At 34.6% G+C, this 14916-nt stretch overlaps 1 protein-coding gene and 1 long non-coding RNA gene across 4 annotated transcripts in view; one reads left to right on the top strand and one right to left on the bottom strand.

Moving 5' to 3' along the window:
- The window catches only part of HSPA4L (heat shock protein family A (Hsp70) member 4 like), a 50121-nt gene extending 46502 nt beyond the window's left edge, over window positions 1-3619 (top strand). For both annotated transcript variants that reach the window (XM_081811916.1, XM_081811917.1), the window contains exon 20: window positions 2314-3619. In XM_081811916.1, coding sequence (XP_081668042.1) covers window positions 2314-2505 — 192 coding nt within the window. In that variant the 3' untranslated portion in view covers window positions 2506-3619. The remainder of the gene's footprint in view (window positions 1-2313) is intronic.
- Window positions 1928-14916, bottom strand: part of LOC145720122 (uncharacterized) — a 43712-nt gene continuing 30723 nt past the window's right edge. The window contains exons 2-4 of one of the 2 annotated variants that reach the window (XR_014142876.1): window positions 11597-11674; window positions 3621-3806; window positions 1928-3219 (exon numbers count right to left, since the gene is read on the bottom strand). This is a non-coding gene — a long non-coding RNA (uncharacterized LOC145720122). Of the gene's footprint in view, window positions 3807-11596; window positions 11675-14916 lie in introns of both variants that reach the window. The other variant, XR_014142875.1, reaches the window with a different exon arrangement.

The raw sequence follows: 14916 nt of genomic DNA, 5'->3' as shown, positions 1-14916 counted from the left end.
CACTCCCCCTGCTTGTGTTCCCTCTCTTACTGTGTCTGTCTCTGTCAAATAAATAAATAAAATCTTTAAAAAAAAAAAAAGATTTTATTTATTTGACAGACAGTGAGAACAGGAACACAAGCAGGGGCAGTGGGAGAGGGAGAAGCAGGCTTCCCGCCGAGCAGGGAGCCCGATGCGGGGCTCGATCCCAGGACCCTGGGACCATGACCTGAGCCGATGACCTGAGCCAAAGGTAGACACTTAATGACTGAGCCACCCAGGGCACCCAAGCATTAAACATTTTTAATGGGAGCCATACTTTGAGAAATCATCAACTTGCAAAAGAACTTAGAGAAACAAATTTAAGGCTCATTTGTAATTTTGCAAAAAAAAAGATTCTAGGTGGGACATCTCTGTTTCTTGATTTAGTCACATACACAAGGCTGTTTTTTTTTTTACATTTTAAGTGTAGTGCAGAAAGAAAGCAATATGACAACTTGCTGTTAAATACTTTAGATTTTTCGGGATTAGATAAGACTTCTAAATCTCCATTGTAAAACTTGGCAGTGTTGGTCTTTGACATCATTTGAAACCTGTAAAATTCTGTCGTAAAAATCTTACTTCTGAGAGAAATTTCCCGGTCTAAAAAACATTACCCATGAAAATATCAAAGATTACCATAGAAAAAAACACCATGAAAAACATGGAGACAAATTTTATAATAAAGATCAGCATCGGGGCGCCTGGGTGGCTCAGTCTGCCTTCGGCTCAGGTCATGATCCCAGGGTCCTGGGATCGAGCCCCGCCTCAGGCTCCCTGCTCCGCGGGAGGCCTGCTTCTCCCTCTCCCACTCTCCCTGCTTGTGTTCCCCCTCTCACTGTGTCTCTCTCTGTCAAATAAATAAATAAAATCTTAAAAAAAAAATCAGCATCTAAGTAGAAAAATTAGTAAAGACATAGGATAAGCCATTGACCAAAAAAGGCATATATGTCTGATAAGTATAGGAAAAGGTGTTCATCCTCATCACGTTCTTCTCACCCATCTCTCTTCATCGGATTCATGGTTGTGTGTTTACATTCATAATCTTTGTCATAAGTTGTCAAGGGTGCAAAGCAACAGATGCTCTCCCTGAGCAACTTGGTTGAATTCGTTAAAACATTTTTTATCAGTATATGTATAGAAATTTAAAGGAAGTGTACATACCCTTTAACCCAGAAATCACAGTTCTAGGAATTCATCCTAAATTGATCATTGCACAGGTATAGGCACATAAATACCCTTGCTTATTAGTTAGCAAAAAATTGGAAGAAACATACCTAGCCGTAAGAAACTAGATAAATTGAAGCATCCACACAACACTTTGCAATCATTACATAATTTTAGATATAGAGAGATATTTAGATAGAAAGATGTATACAACATATTGAATGGAAAAGGAAAGATTATAGAATCTAAATGAAGTTATTTAGCAAGCATCTTCATGGATCTGTAGCTTTGCATGTATGTGTATGCATGGACATACATCTAGAAGGATATTCACCAGAATGTTCATGTTAATCTGTAGAAGATGGAATTTCAGGTGCTTTTTTTTTTCTTTTCTAGTTGAGTATGTTTTCAAGGTTTTTGTTTTTCTGGGTTTTTTTAAACAAAAACAGGTATTTTTTTTAAGCAAAATATTTTCCTTTTGAGAAAGTTTTGCGAAGAAGCCATAATAATTTATGCCTCATCAATTGAGACATAGTGTGATAAGAGCAGTTTCCCCAGGATGTTAACACTCCTTCCTATCTTTCCATCACCATCCCAATCTCTGTGACACTGGTCTTGAAAGATTTTAATGGTCTTTTATTTCTGTGTTAAAAAGAAATAAGCAAAGATAGAGAAAATACATTGTACTTAAAGTTATTATATTAAGTTGCATTTACATTCATGACTTATTTTTCCTTCAGCATAGTTCTACAATTCCACTTATTAAAGCTGTTTTCATGTAAATATCAATTTATGAAATAGGTGTTATTTGACATAATTCTCAGAGCCTTAGGCATAATTTAAAGGAATGAATTAAAAATTATTTCTGCCCAAGAAAACTAAATTATGAGGAACCAGGTTTTTGGAAAATTAGATACAAAGAATTTATTAAAGATTGAAGAGTTCGTTGTCAACACTAACATGCACTAACCCTGAAGTAAATGCTTCATTGAAGTATTTGAAGAAACTTGGTTTTCTGACTGAGCTAACATAAATTCAGGAATGTCCTATTAATGTGGAAATTTAGAAAGTTAATGATAACTTATTCTGTAGTATTTTTAAAATAATCACTTTTCTTCATGTCTTTAGGAACTGGATAATTTCTGTAACCCCATCATTTACAAGCCCAAACCGAAAGTAGAGGTTGCTGAAGACAAAGCAAAAGCTAATAGTGAACACAATGGACCAATGGATGGACAGAGTGGGACTGAAACTAAACCAGATACAACAAAAGACAGCTCCCAGCATACTAAATCTTCTGGAGAGATGGAAGTGGACTAAGTCTTAAATTTACCTTCACATAATTCAAACAGTGCAAGCAACCACAAGGTCCATTCTTCCTTTTACATGTGGTACACACAACATATGTTCAGTTGTTCTTTAACAACTTTTTGTCATTTGTTTTTTGGAGTAGTTTTGAAAAGTGTTTTATATTGAGTGCACCTCTGTTCATTTCCATTGCTGCTTATGTGAAGCTTTAGCTGAGTATAGATTACAAGTCAGTTTTAGCTTTCCTAATACATGTTATATCAAACATGCGAGACTGATACGTATTTGGCAACAATCTACCTTATTTAAAGCTTCTACTTGGATAAACCTCAGCTCCTGTATTCAGGAGAGGATATTGTATTGCACTATTGTTGCAGAAGCATAGATTTAATTGCATCATCATTTTGAAAAACATTGAAATTGATGTGGTTTAAAGCCACTGAGGCACTGACTTTTTTTCTAGTTATTGTAGTTAGAATTTAAATATGAAAACAAATAATCTCATTGGTTGTGCCATGAGAGCTCCGAAGTATTGTCATCACATAAATGAAATAAATCACATGTTGAAAGGGAAAACACAATTTTTATGTTACGGTGACACCAGCAGTTTGCATCTTTTATTAGTAATGTGGATTGATGTTTTCTCAGAGTAATTCAGTGTCATTTTCACTTGAAACTTCTGATCTACTTGTCCTGAAGACCAGCTGCTGCTAAAGTAATACTAGCCTAAAGATAAGAAGCATTTTTGATGAAAATACCTTCATGTTAAGGGGGAAATGCTGTTGACCTACTCAGACATGCATCTGTGATGTTGATAGCCTTGTTTCAGTTTTAATAGTTGTTTTGGTTTTCTTAATTGATTTTGTTAATAACACAGGGTAGGGAGAAATGGCACAATGTGTATCGCATAATATACATTTATCACTGATTTACTTAATGTTAAGAAATAGATAAACACTATTAAATAAGTGGTAATACTTGAAAAGAAGTACTTCTACCGTAAGTCTTAGGAAATAATGCTTGTAATAAACTTAACTATGTTACATATCAACAGGCAAAATATAGAATGTTACATAAGTGTAATATGATATGATGTGATTAAATTATAGTTCCTGCTGTTACATTACCTGTTCAGATCTTGGCTCCAGTTTTGGTGCTTCTTACATCTATTATATGGGACAAAGGACTGTGAAATTAAGATATTTGAAGGACTTAATCTGTGCTTCATCACCAGACTTGTTCACATTGTTCAGTTCCTTCCAGAGGCTTGAAACTATTTAAGTATGGGAGCAGACTGAAATGACTTTCCAAACCTACAAGAAGCATAGACAATGCCATGGGCACTTTGTTTCATGCCAATCAACTAGATTAACCTAAGTTAAAATTTTGAAAGGCTCACTTTTCCCCAAAGCTAAACCTTTAAATTAAGAACAACTAATACTGACTTTTCTTAAGTAGTAAAAATTGAGAGTTGAATATCTTTAGGGATAGTCATTATTACTCACAAATAGTTCTCTTAAGAGAGATTTTGTTTCTACAATGTAGTCTGCCCTGAAGGGGAGAGTATGGAGCAGTGCATTTTGCAGGGATTTTTATTCATCCTTTTTGAGGGAGATGTCCCTTTTTTGCGTTAAAAAATCATATAGACCCAATATATTTTTAATGTCTTCTAGTCTTTAAACTTATCCTTGTCTTAATACTCCAGAAGTGAACTAATTATATCCATTAGTAATGAAGTACTTTTTTTTTCTTTAAAGCATCAGTTACTTTTCCTTTATAGGTTGAATATATAGGTTCATTTCAGGAATAGCATCAAAGTTAGGAAGGAATATTTCAACAGTACACATTAGGGAGTTTATAGCTTTTTCTTGAGTTAACAAGAAAATCTCCACCAACTTCGTTAAGACCTATGTAGCTCCATAACTTCTTGCAAACAGATGAGGAAATAGCCCTTTCTGCATCTGAATTGTCTAATTATACCTGACATTTCCTGTTCTTCTCTTCAGTTTATGTAGCTCTGTTTTAGTCAGATATATAACATTCCACTTCTTGCAGTTATATAACACCTGACTTAATAAGTTAAATACATCCAAAGATAATATGTATTCTTTTCCTACTCATTCAACTTAAATGATATTTTCAAAAGCCCTTTAACCTTTATGATGTGGTTATTTATTGAATATGTTAATAAAGGAAAATATGTTCTCCTTAATACAGTTTTGGGTGGAAGGCATGGTTCAGTTTAATTTTAATCTGCACTGAAATATATGCAGTACTAGACAAAAATTTTTTCAAAAAGGCCACTATTTTAGAAGTTATTTTAAAAGACCTAGAAAATTATAATGTTTTCCTATAATAAGCAAATACGAACTAAGTATGTAGAAAATATCTAGGATGGTTCATCTAGATTAGCACACTTTGGAAAAGTAGAAATTACTTGATTTCAGAATCCAACTCCTGATAGCCAATAATACTGTGATTTTAAAAACAAAGATTGCTTAAATACATAATATAAGAAAGTTTGAGATGTTTCAATTCCTTAGCAGTATACAGAATTCTTAAGTTAACAACTAGAAACAGCACACCAAAGAATTGGGCTTTTGGAATAAGCAGATCATCTCCGTTTAAAAGAATATAATTAATTAGACTTTTATTAAGAAGAAATAAAGATTTCTTAGAGTTTCTTGGCCAATTTTTAGTATATATATGATTATTTCCTAGATAGAAGTCTATATTAAAGTGAATTTTGGGGCTCAATATTCAATATAATGAGTGTTAAAGCATTTTATCCAAATTAGCACATCTTGAACTGTTTGTGAGAAATCATCAGTATTTAAAGACAAGAGGCAAATACAGTAAACCAATTAGCTGACTTCAGTTTGACCCAAAATACATAGAACCATTTCTCCATTTTCATAAATTTGAGTTGTAATAATAAACCTATAAACCTTCCCATTAGGAATTTTTTTTTAATAGCTGATATTTGGTAGTTCACAACAACTGAAACCCTGGCTTTGGTCTTACATACCATAGAAGTGAATCTTAAATGGCAAATACAACTTCACCCTTCTCACCTTTTAGAATTTCAACCAAAAACCTCAATTCTAAGGTAAATGTTATTTTGTGGTTAAACTTTGGAAGTTTTAAGTGGAATTTGGCTTTGTGATATTTGATCCTACAAAATTAATGATAGGCATAACTTAATTTTATCAGTATTTAAAATCTGATGGCACTGCTTAAAGGAGCCACTTGATAACTTTTCAAATGACATAGGTAGTAGGGATGCTTATCAAGTGTGGTTCTAATATTTTATTATCTTCTTACTCTACAGTGGTTTGTGACTACCATTTAGCAAACTAATCTTTTTTAAAGCAATTTCAGAAAAACAGACTTTCTGATCAAAAAAGAAAAAGCAGGTTTATAATTACCTTTTGTTTTTTGTCAAGGTCTTATTTAATCCAAGGTCTTATCATTTTAAAAGTTCCCAGGAGGCATATAATTTTTTCTTTTGATAAAAAAGTAACAAAAATTAATGCAGATCAAAAAGACCAAAACAAACAAAAAACTTCATCTGTTTTGCTTCCACATCTCTAATTTAAAAATGTACTAAAATTAATGTTCTCCCATATATTCCTGTGTTTCCTAAGAAAACAGCTTTGGGTTTATAAATCAGATGTCTAAATTTTTTTCTTGCTAAATTCAAGGGTACTTGTTTCACACAAAAAAGGGCACCTGGAATTCTTAGAATATTAAACTGATACTGCTTAAAAGAAGAAAACTTAAATGTCTGTGGCAGTGGTCAAGTACCTATTAGGTGGTAATCATTCTTTCATCTTTCAGATCCCTAAGGATACCTCTAGCAATATTATTAGAGTAGGTACTAAAAGAAAAAGCACATCTATTAAAATACATTATTAAATGACTTGGAACATTCAAATCAAAGAAAAAAACTAATAATTGAATCATGATTATTTGACTCTGTCAAGCAGGTCAAAATCCATAACCATAATAAAAATCAACAGTATAATCTTTGCTTTGGAATCTATTACTGTCATGTTCTGAGTCACAGGGTGATTTATTAAAGAAGTAAAATGATAACCTAAAAATAACCCATCCTGTACAGAGATAAGTAAAATTCAGTATGTTTTACTTTTATAGTGTATAAACTTGTAGATGGAAATGATCTTATTATTTCTGGTTAATCTTGTTTTATTTATCCTGTCATCCAGTTCTAAGCTCTTAAATAATCCTATTTTTCTCAAGCATATTTTGTTGTTTTTTTTTAGATTATTCTTTAGGTCTTTTATTTCATGGATTTTTAAAAATAGTTTCACTGCTGTCCTATCACTTTGATAGCTAATTTTATTGCCTTTGTCCCCTTTAAATACCAAATCTTACTGTGAAGAATATTTTGACTCTTAAATTCATACTTGAAAGCCGTGTTGTAAGTTTCCATATATAATATCTCTAAAATTTAATAATGGCTTCTAGATTTTTCATGTTTTGGCCTTTAGAATACTTTCAAGTAGAATACTTTTAAGTAGTTCTGGACCAAAAGAGGTCAATTTTGTGAATTATTATGTATTAAGAAACCCAGCATTCCTTACTTTTAATACAAATATCAATGTGACAAAATAACAAGGTTCAGAAATTCAAAATAGTTGTTTAAGGGTTAGCCACCTTCCATTGTTTTTTGCTTTCTGATTTACGTACATGTGCTGTGCATCTTCCTTGTTTTTTTTACAATTTCCTAAATTTTTTGCTTTCAAGACCTTGAGTAAAATCCTCTTGAAATCATACGGACCCATCCAGAATAAGATGTTAAAATGTAATTAGAGATAGGGAAATCAAGGTAATGTTTTAAAGTGTTGTATTTTTGTCCCTGAAATAAAATTTTATGGCTTAGTGTTTTACAAGGAGGCTCACATTAAAAGTGGTTACCTTTTATACTTGGTAGGATGAAGCCATTGTTCAATACTACAGTATACAGAAGCAGTTTTTTAATGAAATTATCAAATTGTTTCAGTTCTAACAATATGGCATCCAAGTCATTTTTTCTTCAACCATTATTAAAATAATTTCTGTACATGGTGACTCTGACTCTAGTCATTAGTGTAAAATAATTTCTGGCAGTTTAGTTCCTACTAGCTATTTTTTCTTTTTTTAAGAAAACTACATTTGATTTCTTAATTTCCCAGTTTGTTTTCTCTACACAGAGTAACCAGTGCAATGCATAAAATCAACCAAGTATGACGTGTCTATAAAAATAATAACTGATTTTTGCATGTAATAGACCTCAGCTTCAATGAGCCAACATGAGAATGGTTTGAGATGTTATATTGATAACATTCTAGGAATACACAACTGGAACACAATTTTGGCTCACTACATCCTTAAAAATGTTTACATATGGCAGGATCAAAGTATATAAAACATTTTATGTATGTAAATTGACATCTTCATACTAGTGAACAAATAGCAATTGGTAATAAATGCAATTAATGTTTGGATGACAGTGCACATTGTCAAGTCATGTAATTAGAATAAATATATATCTACTTCTTGAACCATGTTTTGTACACCTTAGGTTTAATTTTCACATATTGAACTTCACTGACTTGATGGTAGTTTGTGGACAAGTCATCAGAAACATTTACAAAAGTTTGCTTATTGATGAGGGTCTTAAATGGGCGAATTTTTCAAACCTTCAGATGCAATTGATTCTGAAAACTAAAATAGTTTACTCATGTTGGATATGTTGTCAGAGAATAATTTAGCTTTATATACTAGAAGAGAAAATGTAGTAATAAATGAATATGAAGACTTTAGACATTTTCAGTAGGCATAGAGGAGCTCCATGCCCCGTTAAGTCTCATAATAGCTCTTGCTTGAGAATTGCAATTATTTTTTTTTAAAAGATTTTATTTATTTATTTGACACAGAGATCACAAGGGGGTGGGGGTGGGGAGAGGGAGAAGCAGGCTCCCGGCCGAGCAGGGAACCCAATGTGGAGCTCCATCCCAGGACCCTGGAATCATGACCTGAGCCAAAGGCAGACGCTTAACCGACTGAGACACCTAGGCGCCCCAGAAAATTGCTATTCTTAACAAAAATGTATCAAGTAGTTTAGGATGTTGGGATAAGAAAATGATTAAGGCCCCCTGGTCTAGATTAGAGCATTTGGTGCTTAATCTTATAGGGACAGAAAAACAAAAGAATCAAAGGCTAATGGATCCTCCGTCTAGAAAAATGTTTATAGCCCCATGTACTTTAGACTGTCCAATGAAATGCAAATGAATACTTAAGTCTAGAAGGCTTAACAATTGACATTTCATTCCTATTCGTCTTATGCTGAATTGGGGAGAATTGGATAGGATTTAGGTTTGTTTTGCTTGTTGAAAAACCTAAGTCACTAGTAATTAAATAGGAAAGACAGCCTTCCAGCGGTGAAGAAGGAATGTCTGTTGATTGTAAGTACCTCCCAATACTTTATCCTTAAAAATTCTCCCTTTTTAAGTGTAAAGAAAAAAAGGTGCAAGAGGTTCACATAGCCTGCAAATGCCAGAAGGCAGTGTGAACTAGTGTCCAGCAGCAGCATTGCCAAATGACTACATTTGGTTCCTATTTTAAGTTCACTGTGATGGTAAAAAGCAGTGTAAACCTGGAAGGATTTGTGTACTGTTTTACAGTTCGCAAGAGTTAGGTTAAATTAAAAGTTAGTATTAAGTAGGAAGGAAATAATTTGTAGTTAAGAAAACCCTGTTGAAGGCAAAGAGAAAGAACAAATCACACAAAATAATAGAAATCCAAATGTCAGTAGTTACAGTAAATGCAAATACCATAAACTTGCCAGTTTAAAAATTATGTGGTTTTTACAAAGATAACTATTAAACACAATGATGTAATAGTTTAAATTAATGGAATAAGATGCCAATCAAATGAAATTGTGAAACTATTAATCAGATAAAATTGACTTTAAGGTGAAAAAAATAAGTGTTGGAATAAGAAGTGAGCTTTAATAATGATAAATGGAGCAATTCTCACCAGGAATAAAAAAACTCAAGCTTTGAAATCTATAAAGCAATTGACAGTTACAAAGAGAAATTTAGGCCTAAGGTATCTGTGATAACTGATAGTAGGTGGTAAGTAATTAAAAGAATTGAATAGAATTTTAAAAGCTAGATCTAATAGACTCACATAAAAACTATCACTCAATTGTTAGGTAAAACTTTAAGTACACATGGAATATTTATAAAAATATCAGTAAATCACAAAGCAAATCTCAATAAACACCAAAGACCATTATACAGATTTTCAGACAACAGCACAATAAGACTAGATAGAGGTAACCTATGAAGATAGTCCAAAAGAAATTCTTATGCCCATGTGCTTGAATTGAAAAAATTAACTTCATGAAACATCAAAGCATGTTAAAAATTAGAAAATACTTCTAATGGAATGACAATATAAACTTTTTATATATTTTTAAGATTTTTTTATCTTAAATTGCAAATGCACCTCTGAGATTTAAGATCTATTTTTCTCATTGCAATACACAAGAATGCATGTAAGTGTTCAGCAATATTTAAATAAATGAAAGCTGCATATAAGACTTGGTAACGGGACGTCTGGGTGGCTCAGTCAGTTAAGCGTCTGCCTTCAGCTTGGATCATGATCCGAGGGTCCTGGGATCGAGCCCCGCATTGGGCTCCCTGCTCAGCAGGGAGACTGCTTCTCTCTCTGCTTACTGCTCCCCCTGCTTGTGCTCACTTGCTGGCTCTTTCTCTGACAAAATCTTTAAAAAAAAAATTGATAACATGCAGGTAGAGAAGTTCATATGCTTCGGGGCATCTGGGTGGCTCAGTCAGTTGAGCATTTGCATCTCAGTTTCAGCTCAGGTCATGATATCAGGGTTGTGAGGTGGAGCCCCAGGTCGGGCTCCACAGGGGGCGTGGAGCCTGCTTGGAATTGTCTCCCTACCCCTTGGCCCACCCCCAATATAAATACATACAATCTTTTTTTAAAAAGTTTCTATGCTTCAATGCATATACTGGAAATGAAGATTAAAAATGTAATGACCCTAATCATCCTAGTAAAGGAGAAAGACAATAGCAAAATGAACCTAAAGAAATTAGAATGAATAGGGGGCGCCTGGGTGGCTCAGTCGTTAAGCAACTGCCTTTGGCTCAGGTCATGGTTCCAGGGTCCTGGGATCGAGTCCCACATCGGGCTCCCTGCTCCACGGGAAGCCTGCTTCTCCCTCTCCCACTCCCCCCCGCTTGTGTTCCCTCTCTCACTGTGTCTCTCTCTGTCAAATAAATAAATAAAAATCTTTAAAAAAAAAAATTAGAATGAATAGAGGAAAAATTAATAGCAAGTAGAATAAAGGATCAACAAAATCAAAACCTCTATCTGAAAATTTTTTTAAAAAGCCTCTAGCAAAATTGATGAAGGAAAAAACATAATCGTTAAATCAATTCTGAGTTAAAAATTTACCCATAAAAGATAAGCCAAGACCAGAATGTCTTTCAAATATCCTAGAAATGAGACTAAAAGATTAGGGTTTAAGAAAACATCCTAATTCCTTTTATAAAGCCAGTCTCACAGTGTACTCTTGATATACCACACCAGAAAAGGATGGTCTGAGGAACAAAATTACTTTCCTAAACCCAGTCATGCACATAAATGCAACAAATTACAAATTTTCTAAATACTAGCAAACTAAATTTATAAACATATTAAAAATATGCTATCAGATTAGTTTTATCCCAAGGATGCAAGAGTGGTTTAATGTTAGGAAATCTATCATTCTGCACATTGACTAAGAAAAAAATATTTTAACAGTTGCTTGAGAGTACATTTCATTGTTCGTTTATGATTTAGAAAAATAATCATCCTTCATCTTCATTATTACAGTAGTGTACTAATGGGTCTTCCTGACATTCCCAATGCAATTCAAATTTATCCTTTTAAAACTTGTATATCAGATCATAGGTCACTCTTCTGATTAAAACACTCCATAGATCTCCACAGCATTCAGTGAAACCCAAAGTCCTTACCATATCCTGCAAAGCCCTACATGATCTGTACCATTAACTTTTACCTCATGTTTTACTGCTTTCCTCCTCCATCACAGAGCTCCAACACAATGATCATCTCCTGTTTTAAGAGCACTGTAAAACTGTTGAAAGATAAAGAGAAAAATCTTAAAAGTTGCCAGAGAACAAAGACCATTCCCCCTCTAAGGAGCAACAAGACTAGTTGATGACTGACTTTCCAAGAGAAATGATAGAAATCTAGAAGACAAATTTTCAGTACTAACATAATAAAGTGAAACAAAAATCTACCAACCTAGGATTCTATACCCAGTGAAAATATCCTTCAAAATGAAAACAAAATATTCTTTAAAGCAAAAGCTCTTAAATCTAGACCAAAAGTAATACTAATAGGGAATTCTTCAGATAGAAGGAAAACGCAAGGAAAAGAAAGCACCAGAAAATATAAATCTATGGGTAAATCTAAATATTAAATGTATTTTAAAAAATACTGTCTTGGGTGCCTGGCCTGTTCAGTGGGTACAGCATGTGACTCTTGAGCTCAGGGTCATGAGTTCAACTCCATATTGGGCACAGAGATTACTTAAAAAAATTCTGTCTTGGGTGTTATATGCGAACAATGAATCATGGAACACTACATTAAAAACTAATGATGTATGGTGATTAACATAACATAAAAAAAAATTCTGTCTTGATCACAGTTTAAGTGTGATAATGCATGAAAAAAAATTAGTGCTCTAACACAGAATAAGAACCAGCTTTGGAGTTCTGCAAATTTTGTCTCAGATGCTCTTCTTCCTTAGCAACACAAATGAAATGCAACTGAAATAATTTATATGAGTCAGCTGTTATGTGAACTTACATACACGTGTGTGTATGTATATATATACATATATGTATCTATTACAATTCAATACCATTTCTAGATGTCACTGATGCTATCTCCTGTAGGTACATTTTTAAAAAATCAGGTTTCTAAATTTCTAATACTTTTGTATATTTATCTTTCCTTGGTGCCAAGAGGTTTATAACATCTTTTTAATTTGTTGTGACATTATATACATCTTTCTTTATGCTGTTACTATTTTAACATTAAATTCCACTGGAGTCTAGTTCCAGGCCAAAACGTTATACGTGGTCCTTCAGGTTCAATGACAGGCAATTGCACAGGCTTTACCAAGCTGGCCTCATGGGGGAAACCTGCCCTCCTCACAACAGACTTGCTGCATGGTCAGTGTATTGCAGTCTCTGGAAGGAGTTGCAGTCAAGGACTCAGACCCTCATTCCACCCCTGAGCCAACATTGCTGATACACATTCAGCATTCCTAGCCCAACTGCCTCCATTCAGAGGCCTCCATACAGTGGAGCCTCTACCAAGACTTCTTTATCAGGGGACCTCGACTAAAACTTTTTTCCCTTCTGACTCAGTACTTTTTTACTCCTAGCCATTACCCCTTCTCCTTCTCCCAAGCCCCAAGTCCATAAAATGGTAGGAGTGTTTTGTCCAGCTCTTCAGCAGTGAAACATTTTCCACTGCCTGCACTGCCTATCATCTGACTGGCCCATGCCTGGTACCATTCCATGATAAAAAATGGAACATTGAAGAGCCAGCATTTTTCTTTGCTTCTTACCTGCAGTAGCACAGGAAAGGAATAAAGCCTTCATTATTACTTTCAGTTTGGCTCGCTGTCCTATTCGACTACATTGACACTTGAAGGTTTGACAATTTTCTTCCTCTTTTTTGATTTTCACTGGCCTAGTATTTTAATCTTTATTTCTTTGTATCAGTTTTTTATTTACATTGTGGTTTGTTAACATATAGTGTAATATTGGTTTCAGGAGTAGAATTCGGTGGTTCATCATTTACCTATAATACCCTGTGCTCATCACAATAAGTGCCCTCCTTAATCCCCATCACCCATTTAGCCCATCCCCCTGCCCACCTTCCTACATCAACCCTCAGTTCACTCCGTATAGTTAAGAATCTCTTACTGTTTGCTTCTCTCTTATTTTTTTTCTAAATAAAGATTTTATTTATTTATTTGACAGAGAGAGACACAGCGAGAGCAGGAACAACAGGGGGAATGGGAGAGGGAGAAGCAGGCTTCCCGCGGAGCAGGGAGCCCGATACAGGGCTAGATCCCAGGACCCTGCGATCATGACCTGAGCCGAAAGCAGACGCTTGACCAACCTAGCCACCCAGAGGCCCCCTTTTTTTCCTCTTCTATATTCATCCGTTTTGTTTCTTAAATTCCATATATGAGTGAAATGATACGGTATTTGTCTTTCTCTGACTTATTTCACTTAGCATAAGGCACTCTAGCTGCATCCACGTCATTGCAAATGGCAAGATTTCATTTTTTTCTTATGGCTGAGTAATATTCCATTTTATGCCACCCCTTCTTTATCCATTCATTAGTCACTGAATATTTGGGCTCTTCCCATAATTTGGCTATTGTTGATAATACTGTTATAAACATCAGGGTGCACACATCCCTTTGAATCAGTATGTTTGTACCCTTTGGGTAAATAACTAGTAGTGTAGTTGCTGGATCATAGCATAGTTCTGTTTTTACTTTTTGAGGAACCTCCATACTCTTTTCCAATTTTAGTATATGTGCTACTGAAGTGAGCACGATACTGTTTTCCAGAGTCACTACACCAATTTGCATTCCCACCAACAGTGCAAAAGGGTTCCTCTTTCTTAGCATTCTTGCCAACCTCTGTTATTTTCCTGTGTTGTTAATTTTAGGCACTCTTACAGGTGTGAGGTGGTCTCATTGTGGTTTGATTTGTATTTCCCTGATTATGATGACCTTGAGCATTTTTCATGTGTCTGTTAGCCATCTTAATGTCTTCTTTAGAAAAATGTCTATTCATGTCTTCTGCCCATTTCTTAACTGGATTGTTTTATGGGTGTTTGGTTTGATAAGTTCTTTGTATGTTTTGGACACTAACCCTCCATCAGATATGTCATTTGCAAATATCTTCTCCCATTCCGTAGGTTGCCTTCTAGGTTTGTTGATTGTTTCCTTTGCTCTGAAGCTTTGTATCTTGATGAAATCTCAATAGTTCATTTTTGCTTTTGTTTCCCTTGCTTCTGGTGACATGTCTAGTAAGAAGTTGCTACAGCCAAGGTCAAAGAGGTTACTGCCTGTGTTCTCCCCTAAGATTTTGATGGCTTCCTGTTTCATATTTAGGGCTTTCATCCATTTTGAGTTTATTTTTGTGTATGGTGTAAGAAAGTGGTCTAGGCCGCGTGGGTGGCTCAGTCATTAAGCGTCTGCCTTCCGCTCAGGTCATGATCCCAGGGTCCTGGAATCTAGACCCATGTTGGGAAGTCTGCTTCTCCCTCTCCCACTGCCCC

The sequence above is a fragment of the Leptonychotes weddellii genome, chromosome 2, assembly GCF_054177405.1.
Source record: "Leptonychotes weddellii isolate Sample4059 chromosome 2, ASM5417740v2, whole genome shotgun sequence".
Taxonomy (NCBI): Eukaryota; Metazoa; Chordata; class Mammalia; order Carnivora; family Phocidae; genus Leptonychotes; species Leptonychotes weddellii.
The sequence above is the reverse complement of the archived record's forward strand: the minus strand, read 5'-3'. Positions and strand labels throughout refer to the sequence as shown.